The 14,446-nt window shown below is 49.2% G+C and overlaps 4 protein-coding genes and 1 long non-coding RNA gene across 5 annotated transcripts; all 5 read left to right on the plus strand.

Moving 5' to 3' along the window:
• Positions 1 to 5,381: 5,381 nt before the first annotated feature.
• Positions 5,382 to 6,093, plus strand: LOC123717534 (histone H2B). The gene has a single exon (XM_045673580.1). It carries the CDS (start codon positions 5,449 to 5,451, stop codon positions 5,821 to 5,823), a length of 375 nt encoding a protein of 124 aa, XP_045529536.1. The 5' UTR covers positions 5,382 to 5,448; the 3' UTR covers positions 5,824 to 6,093.
• Positions 6,094 to 6,388: 295 nt separating this feature from the next.
• Positions 6,389 to 7,026, plus strand: LOC123717532 (histone H3). Its single transcript, XM_045673578.1, has one exon. It carries the CDS (start codon positions 6,536 to 6,538, stop codon positions 6,944 to 6,946), a length of 411 nt encoding a protein of 136 aa, XP_045529534.1. The 5' UTR covers positions 6,389 to 6,535; the 3' UTR covers positions 6,947 to 7,026.
• Positions 7,027 to 7,736: 710 nt separating this feature from the next.
• LOC123717537 (histone H4) lies at positions 7,737 to 8,205 on the plus strand. Its single transcript, XM_045673584.1, has one exon. It carries the CDS (start codon positions 7,838 to 7,840, stop codon positions 8,147 to 8,149), a length of 312 nt encoding a protein of 103 aa, XP_045529540.1. The 5' UTR covers positions 7,737 to 7,837; the 3' UTR covers positions 8,150 to 8,205.
• Positions 8,206 to 9,308: 1,103 nt separating this feature from the next.
• Positions 9,309 to 10,536, plus strand: LOC123717531 (late histone H1-like). Its single transcript, XM_045673577.1, has one exon. It carries the CDS (start codon positions 9,337 to 9,339, stop codon positions 10,153 to 10,155), a length of 819 nt encoding a protein of 272 aa, XP_045529533.1. The 5' UTR covers positions 9,309 to 9,336; the 3' UTR covers positions 10,156 to 10,536.
• A 1,449-nt stretch (positions 10,537 to 11,985) lies between these two features.
• Positions 11,986 to 13,813, plus strand: LOC123717538. Its single transcript, XR_006754832.1, has 3 exons — positions 11,986 to 12,069; positions 12,257 to 12,354; positions 13,718 to 13,813. It is a non-coding gene; the product is annotated as an uncharacterized LOC123717538 (long non-coding RNA).
• The last annotated feature ends 633 nt before the right edge of the window (positions 13,814 to 14,446 follow it).

Consider the following 14,446-nt stretch of genomic DNA (forward strand, 5'->3'; position numbering starts at 1 on the left):
ACAGCTCTCGTCGCGGTATACTGCCGTTCGACACCCTGTCGAACCGGCCCCCCACAACCCCTCCCCCGCAGTGTTTACTACAGCGGGCCTTTTAGACAGTTCCACACTAACTCACGCAGACCCCGAGGTCACAGGTGACTCGCGCCCGGCTGGCGCTCGAGCCCCCCTCGCGGTACACAGTGAAAGTGACAGTGAAAGTGCTTGTGTTCTAATTAAAAGTGCAGTTGAACAGTCGCAGCTCTCGTCGCGGTATACGGACGACGAGAGTACCTATACGGCTACCCCGCACCGACCTCACCCCTCGACATCGATGGCGCCACCGGACTCAGGAATGCACCTAACAACAAATGTGAGTACCGGTGTTGTTTTTCATCACGGCGAGGATCATAGCCACGCTCACGGGCACGACCCTGAAGAGCTGTTGGCCTACCTAGAAGGCGACCTGCGGCCATTGCAGCCCGTCTCACCTCGCGCCGGCTATGAGTTGGATGCGCTTTTTGTTGCGCAAACAATCATAGGCCGGTTCGCCACAGACGGGCTCGCACGCGCTATGTGCGAGTACCTAGCGCAGACCCGCAGGCGCCTTCTAAGTGAAGGCCTAATGACTTCGCCACTTTCAAGTGACGAACATGACGCGCTTGCCGAGGCAAGACGCGTACAATTACGCCGCCCGCCGCCGCGCGACGCCGATGAGGACGCCGCCGGGTCGGCACCCAAGCGTGTCTGTGCGCAGACCACGCCACCTGGTGTCAAATTCATGACACCAGCTACACTAATTACACAAGTGCAACCGGCGCCGCTCTCGCAGCGAGACCCGCGCCGCCGACGCCTAACGGACATGCCCACGGACACGGCGCCTACCGCGGCGCCCCCCGCACCCCCCGCGCCCCGCGCGGCCCTTGCGACGGCTCTTCCGACGCCGCAAGATGCGGCGAGCAATAATACGGACAATACAGCGGCCTCTTACGCCGCAACGACCGCCTCGCCGGCAGTAGCCCGCCGGCCCCCCCTTGCACCCCTGCCCCCCGCGCCTCCAAAGCCCAAGTATCCGCCGTTTGTCATTGAGTCTCTCCCTGACTGGACAACGCACGTCAGGGAGATGAAGCGGCGGCTTGGGCGCACAATTAATGCGCGCGCATTCGGGCAGGGGTTAAAAATCCTGCCTCAAGACGAGGAGGAGTACCGTTTGGTGCAGCGGTACCTAGGGGAGTTAGAGAGTAGCGGCGTAAAAGTCGTCTACTTCTCATACTCCCTACCAGCGGAGCGGCAGCTGAAGGTGGCGCTACGAGGCATTCCGGCGGACACGGAGCCCGAGGCCATCTTGTCGGAGCTGCGCGACCTAGGGTTCGAGCCGGAGCACGCTCAGCCCATACGTGCCAGAAGGGGTAGGCCGGGGTGCATATTTTTAATTATCCTGCGCCGCACCCCCGACCTCACCCCCGCTATATACAACATAAAGGAGCTGTTGTGTATACCGGGGGTCACCATTGAATCTTGGCGGGGCAAAAGGGGCCCCGCTCAGTGCCACCGCTGCCAAGGATTTAGGCACTCCTCGCACCAATGCCACCGGGCCTTAGCCTGTGTGCGGTGCGGGGAGGAACACCACTCCGCCGACTGCCCCCTACCAAAGGGGGCCACGCCGAAATGCGCCAACTGCAAGGGGGCGCATACGGCTAACCACAGCACGTGTCCGGTGCTGAAGGAGGAGGCGCGCAACAAGCGCGCAGGCACGGTGGCGCACACCACAGGGGGCAAGGGTGCCGCGGACGCGCGCGGTGCGCATGATGCGCGCGGTGCGCGCGGTACGCGTGGCGCTCGCGCTGCGGGACCCGCGGCGCCGCGTTCAAAGGGAGGAGAGCCGCGCATGCATGCGCAGGCTGAACGGCGCGCCCATGAGCAGCGCGCCGCACACCCGCAGGATGCGGAATTAATTTCGTACCCTGCGGAGCCTCCCAGAGGTCAACGCAGGCGCCCCCGAGGTAGAAGAGGCCGGGGGGGGGGTACAACCCCCCGCCCCCCCGCGCGCGGAAAATTCCGCGCACTTCGCGGAGGGCCCCAGTAGGGCCGCTCCTGACTCCGCTCCAGCCGCTGGAGCCTCCAGGACCGCCGGACAGCGCGCCGCACGCCCCCGCAGCGGGGGCCCTCTGAGGGGCCAGATGTTCCTCAGCGAGGCGGCGATTGCTGAGGCGGTCGACAGGGCGGTCAACTCATTGTTGAGCGCCCTCTACCCGACTCCGCCTGCCCCGACCCATGGAGGACGCCGGCCGCGCAGTCGAGGCGTAAGACACACACACCAACAACAACAACAATGATCTTACGCCTCTTACATTGGAACGCCGAGGGCCTTAGGGGGAAAGGTCCCTACCTGCGCAACATCCTACGTACACATAACGTAGATGTTGCGCTCATTTCAGAGACACACCTGCGCCCCACCGACCGCCTGAGTGCTGCGGGCTACTTCGTTTACCGCGAAGAGCATCAGGCGATCAACGGGGCGCCCATGCGCGGCCTGGCAGTGCTGGTTAGAAGGAGCATTCCTCACCGCGCTATCCAGGCCGTCAACCTGACTGGCATCCTGACGCTGGGGGTAGAGCTGGAACTGGGCGGTCAGCCCACAGACGTGTTGGCCGCCTACGCTCCCCCCGGCGCAAATTTCATTGAAGCCGAGCTGGAGGCAGCTCTCAGCGCGAAGCCGACGATCATCGCGGGTGACTGGAATGCCAAACACATCAACTGGCATTCCCAAGTCACGAACGCGCGAGGTCGTCGCCTCTTGCACCACGCCGAAGAGCGCGGCTACCTGGTGTGCGGACCTGACTCCGCCACCCACTTTCCTAGGATAGCCGCCCACAGGCCGGACACCATCGATCTGGTGGTGCACAACCGGCCTGACCTCCACCTAGCGCAGGAGGTCCTGATGGACGAATACCAGTCGGACCACCAGCCGGTGCTGTGCCTCATCGCGGGGGCTCCATCCCCGCCCGCACGCACCCGGAAGGTCACCGACTGGAACACCTTTGAGTCCATCATGGAAGACACCCCTGCGCCCGGCCCACCGGATTCGACAGGCGCCGTTGACGACATGGCGGAGTCCATGACGCGGCAACTCCAGGCAGCTCTGGCGGCAGCGACCTCAACGCGCACGCCGGAGATCACCTGCCAGGACCTTGCACCCTATGTGCAAAGGCTGATTCAGCGCAAGCGCGCGCTCAGGAGGCAATGGCAGCGCAACCGCTGCCCCGCGCTCAAAATGCAGCTGAATCGCCTCGCCGAACGTGTCAAGGCCGAGCTGGTCTCACACGAACGGCGCACATGGGAGCGCACACTGGGAGAGGCCACCACAGAGCCTACCCGCCTCTACCAACTTTGCCGCCGTCTCTACAGGACTCCAGAGCCGAAGCGTCCCCTTCGCGACAGCAACGGCGCCATCACTTACGATGACACAGATCGGGCCGAAATATTCGCCGAACACCTCCAGCGTCAGTTCTCGCCGAACCCCGCGACGTCCCCTACGCGCGTGGCAGAGGTGGTGAACGCTGTCGAGGCGTGGTTGACGTGCCCGATCTCTACCGACGAAGCCCAGATCTTCTTCTCGCCGTCACAAGTGCGGAAGAGGATCTCAAGACTGCGACCCAGGAAGGCGCCGGGACCGGATGGCATCACCCACGAGGCGCTGCGCCATCTGCCCATGAGGTGGATAGTTGCGCTGTCGCGCCTCTTCACGGGTATCCTCCGGTACACGCACTTCCCTAGATCTTGGAAAGAGGGCAAGGTGATCCTAATATCGAAGCCCGGGAAGGACTCTTCCCGACCCGAGAGCTATCGACCCATCACCTTGCTCTCGACGCAGTCGAAACTGTTCGAGTGGCTGTTGCTGCAGAGGATCGAACAATACCTGCAGCCGAGGCCCGAACAGTTCGGCTTCCGCGGCGAGCACAGCACGACGCTGCAGCTGACGAAGGTGCTCTACACTGCAGCCTCGGCCCTCAACAAAAAGGAGGGGGCCGCCGCCGTTATGCTGGACATGGCGAAGGCCTTTGACCGTGTCTGGCACGACGGCCTCGTGCTGAAGCTCATCGAGTCTCCACTGCCCCGCCGAATGGTCGCCGTGCTCCGCGCCTTTCTCACTGAGCGCACGTTCTTCGTTGCGACGGGAGAGGCCGCGTCGAGACCGCGACCCATCACGGCGGGCGTCCCGCAAGGTAGCGTGTTATCGCCCTTGCTCTACACCACGTACACCGACGACGTTCCGTGCCCCGTGGGGTGCACACTCGCCCTCTACGCCGACGACACGGCGTACGTGGCGTCATCGCTGAGGGCCTCGCACGCTGCCCAAAAACTCCAACGCGCTCTGGACCTCCTGCCAGAGTGGCTGGACAAGTGGAGACTCGCCGCCAACCCGGACAAGACTCAGGCCATTGTCTTCGGCCGGGGTAGGTTGCCACCACCCCTACGCTTCCTGGATCGAGACGTGCCGTGGAAGACGCCGGTCACCTATCTAGGGGTCACCATAGACCGGGGTCTGACCATGACGCCCCACATCTCCAGGGCTGTGGGGAGAGCCAAGTGGGCGGCGCATACGCTTCGCCCACTGATCACAGGCAACCTACCTCTCCGCACCAAGCTCGCGCTACATAAATTGTATGTGCGCCCTCACCTCACGTACGCGGCACCGGCGTGGTTCTCCTATGCCAAGGAGACCAACCGCCGAAGACTGCGCACCGTACAAAACACCGTCTTACGGTGCGCTGTACATGCACCACGCTACGTGAGGAACGCCACCATAGCGCGAGACTTGCGGATGGAGTCGATCGACGAGTTCGTCGCACGGCTCGCGATGAGGATGTTTGATCGAGCAGACGCCTCTCAACATCCTCACCTCCACAACATCGCGCCGTGGCACTCCAGGCCGCCCGACCAATACAAGTACCCGCGTGAGCTCTTCTCCGCGGGTTCCGACGACACCAGGGCAACAAACGCGGCTTCGACCGCTGGTCGCCTCGCTGGGCCTCCCCCGGGTCAACCGGGGGTCTCACCCGGCGGTGCTTGACCGCGAGCCGCGCTAGCTGCCCGATACCACCGATCATGACACCAGGGCCAAGTCGAGACTACTCCTTGGCCCCCTCCTCATCACCCGGACTTGACACTCCGGACACGACCCCATCGGCTGCGCGCAGCGGGTAGAGACTGAGTCTCCCCGCGCGCCTGCAGCCCCCACCAAGGGCTATATGCCCGCCCCCGTACCGCCCTGTATCAGCAGGGCGCGAACAGAAACACCACTTGAAGGGGGCATACGCCCCGAACAAGACAAAACACCCCCCTCGCGAGGGAGGGTGTAACAATAACTACGCGATGTGTTTTTTAAAAAAGCTATTCTCGTGTGGTGTGTGCAGTAGTCGATACATTCTCTCAACTCTCGCATCTCGCATCTCGCATCTCGCGTTCACTATGCCACCAAAGACCAGCGGCAAGGCGGCCAAGAAGTCCGGCAAGGCACAGAAGAACATATCCAAATCGGACAAAAAGAAAAAGAAGCACAAGAGGAAGGAGAGCTACGCCATTTACATCTACAAGGTGCTCAAGCAGGTGCACCCCGACACCGGTATCTCTTCGAAGGCGATGTCAATCATGAACTCGTTCGTGAACGACATCTTCGAGAGGATCGCGGCTGAGGCGTCTCGTCTCGCTCACTACAACAAGCGTTCGACGATCACGTCCCGCGAGGTGCAGACCTCCGTGAGGCTCCTGCTGCCCGGCGAGCTCGCCAAGCACGCCGTCAGCGAGGGCACCAAGGCCGTCACCAAGTACACCAGCTCCAAGTGAGCGTCGCGGCGGGGTGGGACAACGGCGGTGACGTACGCAACGTAGGAGACGAACACGTCATCCAGACGCCGCGTCGTCTCAGCGCCGGCGATTTCTCTTATTATATTATATCATAATGAGAGCGATTGACAATAATAATAATCATCATCATCATAGTACCATCAAGTACCAACCAACCAACCAAACGGCCCTTTTCAGGGCCACAATATATATCCGAAGAGTCCGTAGAGACCACATAGTATCAACGACAAGCGTAAAAAACTATAAATAAATACTCTCTAAATACACCACATATCTAGTAAACATTTGACATAAAATCTACCATGAAAATGTATTATTAAATAATATGTCTGCTTTAGTAGTTAACCTACATAAAGAAAAATCAAAACAAACACATACATTGTATGTATACAAGTATAATTATATATTATGCATAACTGTTATCCGCTGACCGACCGACCGACCAGTAATAATATATATTTATTATTATGTTATAAACAATTTCATTCACATAGGTACGCTTCTTTTTTTGTCACGCACGGCAAACCCGTCCTTACCCCCGAGCTCTTTTCGATTTTATATATAAAGGCGCTCTCCGCGCGTGAACGCGGTTTATATCATCACCACAGTTGATACGCGACGGACGTGTCGATCGTGATCGTATAATTTTAGAGTTGAGTTAGTTAGTGAGCGAGTTCGAGCAGTCGTCGTAATGGCACGTACAAAGCAGACAGCCCGTAAGTCCACCGGCGGTAAGGCGCCGCGAAAGCAGCTCGCCACCAAGGCGGCCCGCAAGAGCGCTCCCGCCACCGGCGGCGTGAAGAAGCCTCACCGTTACAGGCCCGGCACCGTCGCGCTGAGAGAGATCCGTCGCTACCAGAAGAGTACCGAGCTGTTGATCCGCAAGTTGCCGTTCCAACGTCTGGTGAGGGAGATTGCGCAGGACTTCAAGACCGACCTCAGGTTCCAGAGCTCCGCCGTGATGGCGCTTCAGGAGGCGAGCGAGGCGTATCTGGTGGGTCTCTTCGAGGACACCAACCTGTGCGCCATTCACGCCAAGCGAGTGACGATCATGCCCAAGGACATCCAACTGGCGAGACGCATTCGCGGCGAGCGTGCTTAATTTTGCGTAATATGTATACATAACATAACATATTATTATTATTATTATTACTACAACAAAAGGCCCTTTTCAGGGCCGCATATGATTCAAATGATGCATCTAATTGTGCACACTCAACAGTAGTGCCACAGTCAGACAGACATCACGTGTCGAACGATTAAAACGTAAAACTTTTAAAATAAAATAAAAAAAAAGTAATGAACTGATAGAAAATTATTAATCAACTTGTTTTACTACACTTGATTTACAAAATTTTGACTAAACAGACCAATCGCACCGTCTGTCCGGTAACAAACAGGTTTTAAAAGAAATAGATTAAAAAATAAAATATATATATATTATTTTCTATTATGCGTCTATATTTTACACTATTGTTACATTGTTTCTCAGAAAACAATAAGTACCTCACGCCCACAATAATAAATAATTTTTTATTATTTAAGTACATATTTATGGCACCACTTAAGGTTGCGTTGCGTTGACTCTTGTCAACTCAGTTTAATAATTTTGTTAATTGTTTTTATTGATTTTTTTGTTTGCGTATTACGTCTTTACCGTTTGTAGTTTGTCATAATATAATAGACATATTTGGAGGGTTCATTTTGCTTATTTATGTAGTTATTATATATTATACATACGTAACCGACAACGAAAATAACATTAAAGGACGAATATCTCTACAAACCGACCGACCGATTCCCCCCCCCGCGCCCCTCGGACAACTGCCGCCTTATATATATATTCGAGGTTCGGGCATTTTTCTCTATATAAACCGCGTGTTAATCGGCGCGAAGCGCATTCGAACAGTGAACGTAGTACGTGAGGCACGTACGCAGTGTTGGTTGATTCTTACATTCACTCAGTTTTCAATTCGAAACTCGCTGGTTCACAATGACCGGTCGCGGTAAGGGAGGAAAGGGATTGGGAAAAGGTGGCGCGAAGCGGCACAGGAAGGTGCTCCGTGATAACATCCAGGGTATCACCAAGCCTGCGATTCGACGTCTGGCGCGCAGGGGTGGCGTGAAACGTATCTCCGGTCTCATATACGAGGAGACCCGCGGTGTTCTCAAGGTTTTCCTCGAGAACGTCATCCGCGACGCGGTAACCTACACGGAGCACGCCAAGAGGAAGACCGTCACCGCAATGGACGTCGTGTACGCTCTGAAGCGCCAGGGCCGCACCCTCTACGGTTTCGGAGGTTAAGTTGGGTTCGGTCGTATATCCACTGATATATACCTATACCTACCTAACTATATGTATTTTTCAACAACAATAAAAAGGCCCTTTTCAGGGCCGCATATGTTTCGATAATAAAAATAAAACGTTATCACAACGACTAAACGTCACCTAAAATTAATTAATATACCAATATATGTTTATATTTAATAGATGGAAAATTAATATCGAATGCAAAACCGCTACATTTCCCTATAGATATCTAAAGCTAACTATCTACATACCTAAATACACGTTACGTGTAGCATGATAATAATATAAAGTCTTCGTATGTACTTAGTATGTAAAGTAGGTACACGGTACGGCTTTAACAATCACGTCGTAATATAGCGTAATTGAGAGATTTTGATAATAATATACATATGATATATTATGAAAATTAACAATATAGATATACGTCTAACCTAAACGGCCGCAGGTCGCGACCGAATCGCTCCTGGGCTAATGAAATTTTCTTATTTACATCTTTTGTTATATTATCATCAACCTTTTACCAATATATATATTTTATTAATAAATAATATATACATTTCATTTGTGTAGTGTGTGTTACGGAGCGAAGAGAACGCGCGCCTCTACGGCCTCGTCTCGGAGAGTGGTGCTGTTCTACAACATGCCGCATTCGATGCGATAAAATCAATCGTAATCTTAATATATTGTCTAAACGAACGGATCCCGTTGAACCTTGGAATCTTGACGTTCAACGGGAGACATCGCACGTGCGAATACCGTTTGATTTAATTGTTTAATTGTCAATTTAAAGTTAACGGTACGCGCGCGAGTCGACAATAACAAACTTTAAAAGTCGATACCTAACGCACGCCAACGCCTGCAGGGCGACTCGAAGTCGTGACCGGTCGCGGATATCATAAAGTCTAATTAGAATAGAGATTTTGTGCAATTTCTCGATTATATATTGGAAAAAATCCGATCAAACTGAGACGTGTTAGTGAAAAGTTTCCACGCCGAATACGAGAAAACGCATATAGTTGGCGAAGCTCTCGTCGCGGTATACTGATTCGTCTGGCAGGCGCTCACTAGCGCCGCGCACTCTTAGCATTGTTGTACATTGACTACAATTTTACAATATATTAAAAACTCGTTAATTTACGTGTAAACGTTAAGTGTCTAATTAATTGTTAATAAAAAAAAAAATGGCCGACACAGCAGTAGCATCGGAGACACCCGCGCCGGCGACGCCCGCCAAGAAGGCACCAAAAGCGGCAGCGGCCGCGAAGAAACCCAAGGCGAGACCAACGCACCCCAAGACTTCCGACATGGTCAACAGCGCGATCAAAGAGCTCAAGGAGAGGAGCGGATCGTCCCTGCAGGCGATCAAGAAATACATCGCCTCGAATTATAGCCTAGACGCCGAGAGGTTGGCGCCGTTCATAAGAAAGTATCTCAAGCGCGCGGTCGCCTCCGGCACCCTGATTCAGACGAAGGGCAAGGGCGCATCGGGCTCGTTCAAGATAGACAGCAAGTCGGGAACCGGCGGCGGCGCGGCGAAGAAGGCGACGGCCGCCTCCGCTTCCTCCGGCGGCAGGGGCTCCGCCGCGGCGGCGTCCTCCGCGGCCAAATCGGTGAAGAAGCCGACCGCACAAGCCGCCAAGAAGACCGCCGCGAGTGCGGGCGCCAGGAGCAAGAAGGCCGCCGCCGCGGCCGCCGAGACCGCGTCCCCCGCCAAGGCGGGCGGAAGGGGTGGCACCGCCAAAGACAAGAAGGCAGCCGCTGCGGCCAAGAGGAAGCCGGCCGCGTCGGCCGCTCCGAAGAAAGGTCGCGGCTCCGCGGCCGCCTCCGCCGCAGCGTCCGGCAAGGGCGCGTCGACCACCGCCGCCGCTTCCAAGGCGAAGAGGAGCGCGAAACCACCGACCAAAAAACCTAAAGCACCCAAACCGAAGAAGGCAGCAGCCGCCGCGCCCAAATCGAAGGCCGCCACCGCTAAAAAGGCATCGGCCGCTTCCAAGAAGTGAACGCGACAATCCACGTTCAATACGCACGAGCCGCCGCACTGTGTTCGCGTGCGCTGATCACCGGTAAGAAGAAGAAGGAGGAGGAGGAGGAGGAGGGTCGGCCACCGGACGGAAGAGCGACGAACGCATCACAAGTTGGTCGGTTGTGTCGATGTTGTATGTATACACACACACACAACAACACGCACAAACACGCCACACAAAAAGCCCTTTTCAGGGCTAACATATGTTTCGCGAAACCGAAGTTGAGAGTTTCAATCGATAAATAAACGTGAAAAGGTAGTAATAATAAAATTACTTATATATAATTAAATAAATAAATAAATAATAAGAGATTACCTATTTTGTCGAAACATATACATATTCTAAATCAACGTGTATGCCTAAAAAATATGATTATATATTAAAAATATCAAAAACAGTACAGAACAGTAATAAACAAAATAAAAACTTAAACCACACATCAATAGATATTTGTAATTAAGTTGTAAGAGCGAGACAGCAACGCTAGGGGTATATACGCAAAGATGTATGTATATTATAAAAGTTAAATATTTTATATAAATAAACTTGAAATAAGCTTGCTATAAGCACACGTTTGTACACGTGCAATAGTAGGCACGGCGGCACGGCGGCACGCCAGGCAAGCGTAGACGATTGCAAAGCTTTCCAAGGAAACGTTTTTGAACTATTTGTATATATATATATATATATTATATATATATATATATATAGTATTTACGTGCATTTTGTTAGTATCATGTGTTGGTATAATGCCTGTATGTATGCAATGCACGTTGTTAAAGATATAAAAAAAAAAAGTAGTGATATACATATTATTAACTTACCTATTTGCTAGCAACTCGACAGCCGTCGCGACACTTAATTAATGCGATCCTAGAAAACAACACTTCACAGTTCAGTCTTAGAGATATATAGATAGATAGACATTCTCTCTGATCATCTTGATCGTACATCACATCACATCACATCACGTCACATCTCATCTCAATCAGTTCGTTGAACGCGCGCACTTCACACGAGAGATACAAAAAATAGACAAATAGATAAATCGATAAATAAATAAATAAATAAATATATATATTCATATCACACCTGTATAGCACCGCCGTTCTTCGCCACAATCACCGTACCGTACGACACCACCATAACCACCACCACCGTCGCGATCACTTCTTCTTCGTCGTCGTCGTCGTCGTCGTCGTCGTCTACCAATCGCTATAACAATAATTAATACGTGTTAATCGCACGGGCCCGCCTGGAGCGTCGCCTCCGCCTCCGCCGCCCGACTGCCCGACTCCCGACTCCCGACTCCGACTCCGACTATAATATATAATATATAATACGTCCGATATTTATCCTCTTTGGCAGTTGCTTATTTACTGAGATGGTGTTACAAATTGTCTAATTGGAATCTCCTCTGTGCCGACCAATCACAGACGTCCACCAATCACAGGCTTTCTATTATAAAATATAAATACTCTACCCTCAAAATTTTGTCTCTATTATCGTTTGAATCTGCTGTATGGTGCAAGTCTTAGTTGCTAGTTAGAGTATTCTTGGTAGTTTTACCTTCTGTTGTCTGGCTTCTGATTGGCGACCAAGGAGGTCTAACCGTTTCGTCAGCCACCAAAACCCCTCCCCTTGTTCAAGGCGTCTTCTTGACGACTATTATCTTTTTAATTTCACCCACTGTCACTTATAATCGGTCATTTGATGTAACACTAATTAGCATATCGTTTATAATTAAAACCCATTTTCTTTGTTTTCTGAAATTCAATATTTTTCATTGGTTGGTTATTCACGTCTCTGATTGGTCGAGACGAAGGCTAATTTAATATGGCGAATTTAACGTTCATTTGAGTGTATTTTTTCATCAGTTTATTGATAATTGTTAGTTATTTTAATTTAAATATTTTGTATCGTTGCTAGCTTAATATAAAAATGTTAGTTTTATCATTTAGTATTTGTGACACCAACCTATTAATCGGGAAAAATCCTAGTGGAGTCATATTTTTACAAATGGGTTCTAAAGCTCTTCTTAATTTCCATTGTTTTTGAATCGTCTTCTTGTTTTCAGGTTTTAAATTCTGTTTAACGTGATAAATACAAAAGATGGTGATTATGCAAGATCAATGAAAATCAGATAGAAAATATAGCTAACATCGCGTAGAAAAGGTAAGATTATCTCTTTTCAATACAGCAGATCTACTCTATTATTTTTCTTGGGTTGTACCTGAAATCAGTAGAGTTCCGAAAAACATGCCACACAACAATTATATATGGTCAAAGTGTTTTACTAAGCTTAATTAAATTCTATATAAATATTATTAATTAATATTGCAGGCCACTGTTTATTTAATGTATACCCACTGTCATATTAATATTTCATTAATTTGTTGCTTGCAGTGAATCATTGTAATCTATTAATTACAAGCATATCTTATTCATAATATATTTCTGATATTGTTGAAAATATTGACTTGCCCACTCAAGACACCAGAAAATTTAATATGTATAAAGATTAAAAATTTGAAATAACTTGTAAGTTCTCATTAAAATTACCACATCCATTACACTATACCCTGGTGCCACATGATATTTTTACCTGTGTCAACATTACAAAATCTGGATATATCATGTGAAAATATAACAATGTATTCCTATGAATTTTTAGACTTTTGTATTTCACACTCCTGATGTTAAGTAGTACCACTGGCCATGGGCAGTCACAATGCAAAATAATTTTAAAGTGTGTTGCCAGCTAACTTGCACTTAGTAGTTTAAATAAGGACCTAAAGTTTTAATAAAACCTAAATGGGTAAAAAGTTTCACCAAGACATAGGTCGGATTTGCAAATATTTAAAATGTTGTTTGAAACCTAATATATAATTTTAGTTAAATGTATATATATATATATTAATTTACTAAATTATGTAATGTATATAATATTATATATATATAAACAACACGATACATGAATGTGCATCAATGACAAGTGTACACAATATTTAGAGTGAAACATTACAATGACAAAGAGAAAATAACTAAAACATTAAAAGTAAAAGACAAACTAGACCAAAAAATACAAATGTACATTTTATATAGTTCTACTTTGCAATTGTCACTGTTGGTCCATGACTGCGGCATCTTACACCTGAAGATATGGAGACTGTCATTAAATGGATCTGTTTTGCATATTATACTCATAGCGTCGTTAACTGTGTGAAAATATATGGCAAACATTTCCCAATTTAATTGTGTTAAGAGATCACTAATTCCATCCCTGAGGTTGTAGGTTCGATTCCCGGCTGTGCACCAATGGATTTTCTTTGTATGTGCGCTTTTAACATTGGCTCGAATGGTGAAGGAACCGACTTATCAGGCACAGAAGGCCGATCACCTACTTGCCTATTAGATTGTCAAATCATTATGAAACAGATACATAAATCTTGGAAAGTCTTGGACCTTAAAAGGTTGTAGCGCCATTGATTCATTTAATTACATATAACCAATATTAATAAAATTTCTCTTATTTCAGATATATGGAGATTCACTAGGAAGGCAAATAGAAGACACATTGCCAGCGAATATACAATGTTACTAAGATATTTTAAAAATAATATTGTAAAAGACAGTAAATATTTATTTTGTATTTTAGTTTAAATCCAATAGTGCATATAAGCATCTGTAGCGTAAATCAACTTCTGAACTGGCGGTTATTAACAATATTAAAGCCTATAAAACTTTTCTTTTATGTATATTTGTATAGGTATTTAGGCTTTAGTGATCATGGATAATTAGGTAAAAACAGCTAAAAAGCTATTTGTATACTTTGAAAAAGATTTCAAAAGTTTTGTGACTTGATTATATTTCCATTATTCCGTGTTAACGTTCTGACCGTATAAATTATGCTTTACAAATTAATAGAGAAATAATGTGAATTGTTTCCTAAACTAAACTTCCATATTCAATAAATAATTCACTTATAACCGAGACCTTGTTAACGTTTACATCAGTAGCCCAATGGCGCTCCTAACGTTTCTTTTAATGGCTTAGCTAAGCTTGCTTTGTATTATTACTAGAACTACAAGACGTGCTGGGAAGCATATTGTTAGTTGTTCCACAGCAGCGTTTTTAGGCAATTCTTAAAAGGCGCACTGCCGACCTTGCTTGCGAGTGCGATTGTCCATGGGTGGGCGGTATCACTTAACATCGGGTGAGCCTCCTGCCCGTTTGCTTCCTATTACATAAAAAAGAAATCAATCAC

The sequence above is a fragment of the Pieris brassicae genome, chromosome 12 (assembly GCF_905147105.1).
Source record: "Pieris brassicae chromosome 12, ilPieBrab1.1, whole genome shotgun sequence".
In the NCBI taxonomy this organism is placed as follows: Eukaryota; Metazoa; Arthropoda; class Insecta; order Lepidoptera; family Pieridae; genus Pieris; species Pieris brassicae.

Coding starts and splice junctions, on each gene's coding strand:
- LOC123717534 (XM_045673580.1), top strand. CDS start 5,449: ATGCCACCAAAGACCAGCGGCAAGGCGGCCAAGAAGTCCGGCAAGGCA.
- LOC123717532 (XM_045673578.1), top strand. CDS start 6,536: ATGGCACGTACAAAGCAGACAGCCCGTAAGTCCACCGGCGGTAAGGCG.
- LOC123717537 (XM_045673584.1), top strand. CDS start 7,838: ATGACCGGTCGCGGTAAGGGAGGAAAGGGATTGGGAAAAGGTGGCGCG.
- LOC123717531 (XM_045673577.1), top strand. CDS start 9,337: ATGGCCGACACAGCAGTAGCATCGGAGACACCCGCGCCGGCGACGCCC.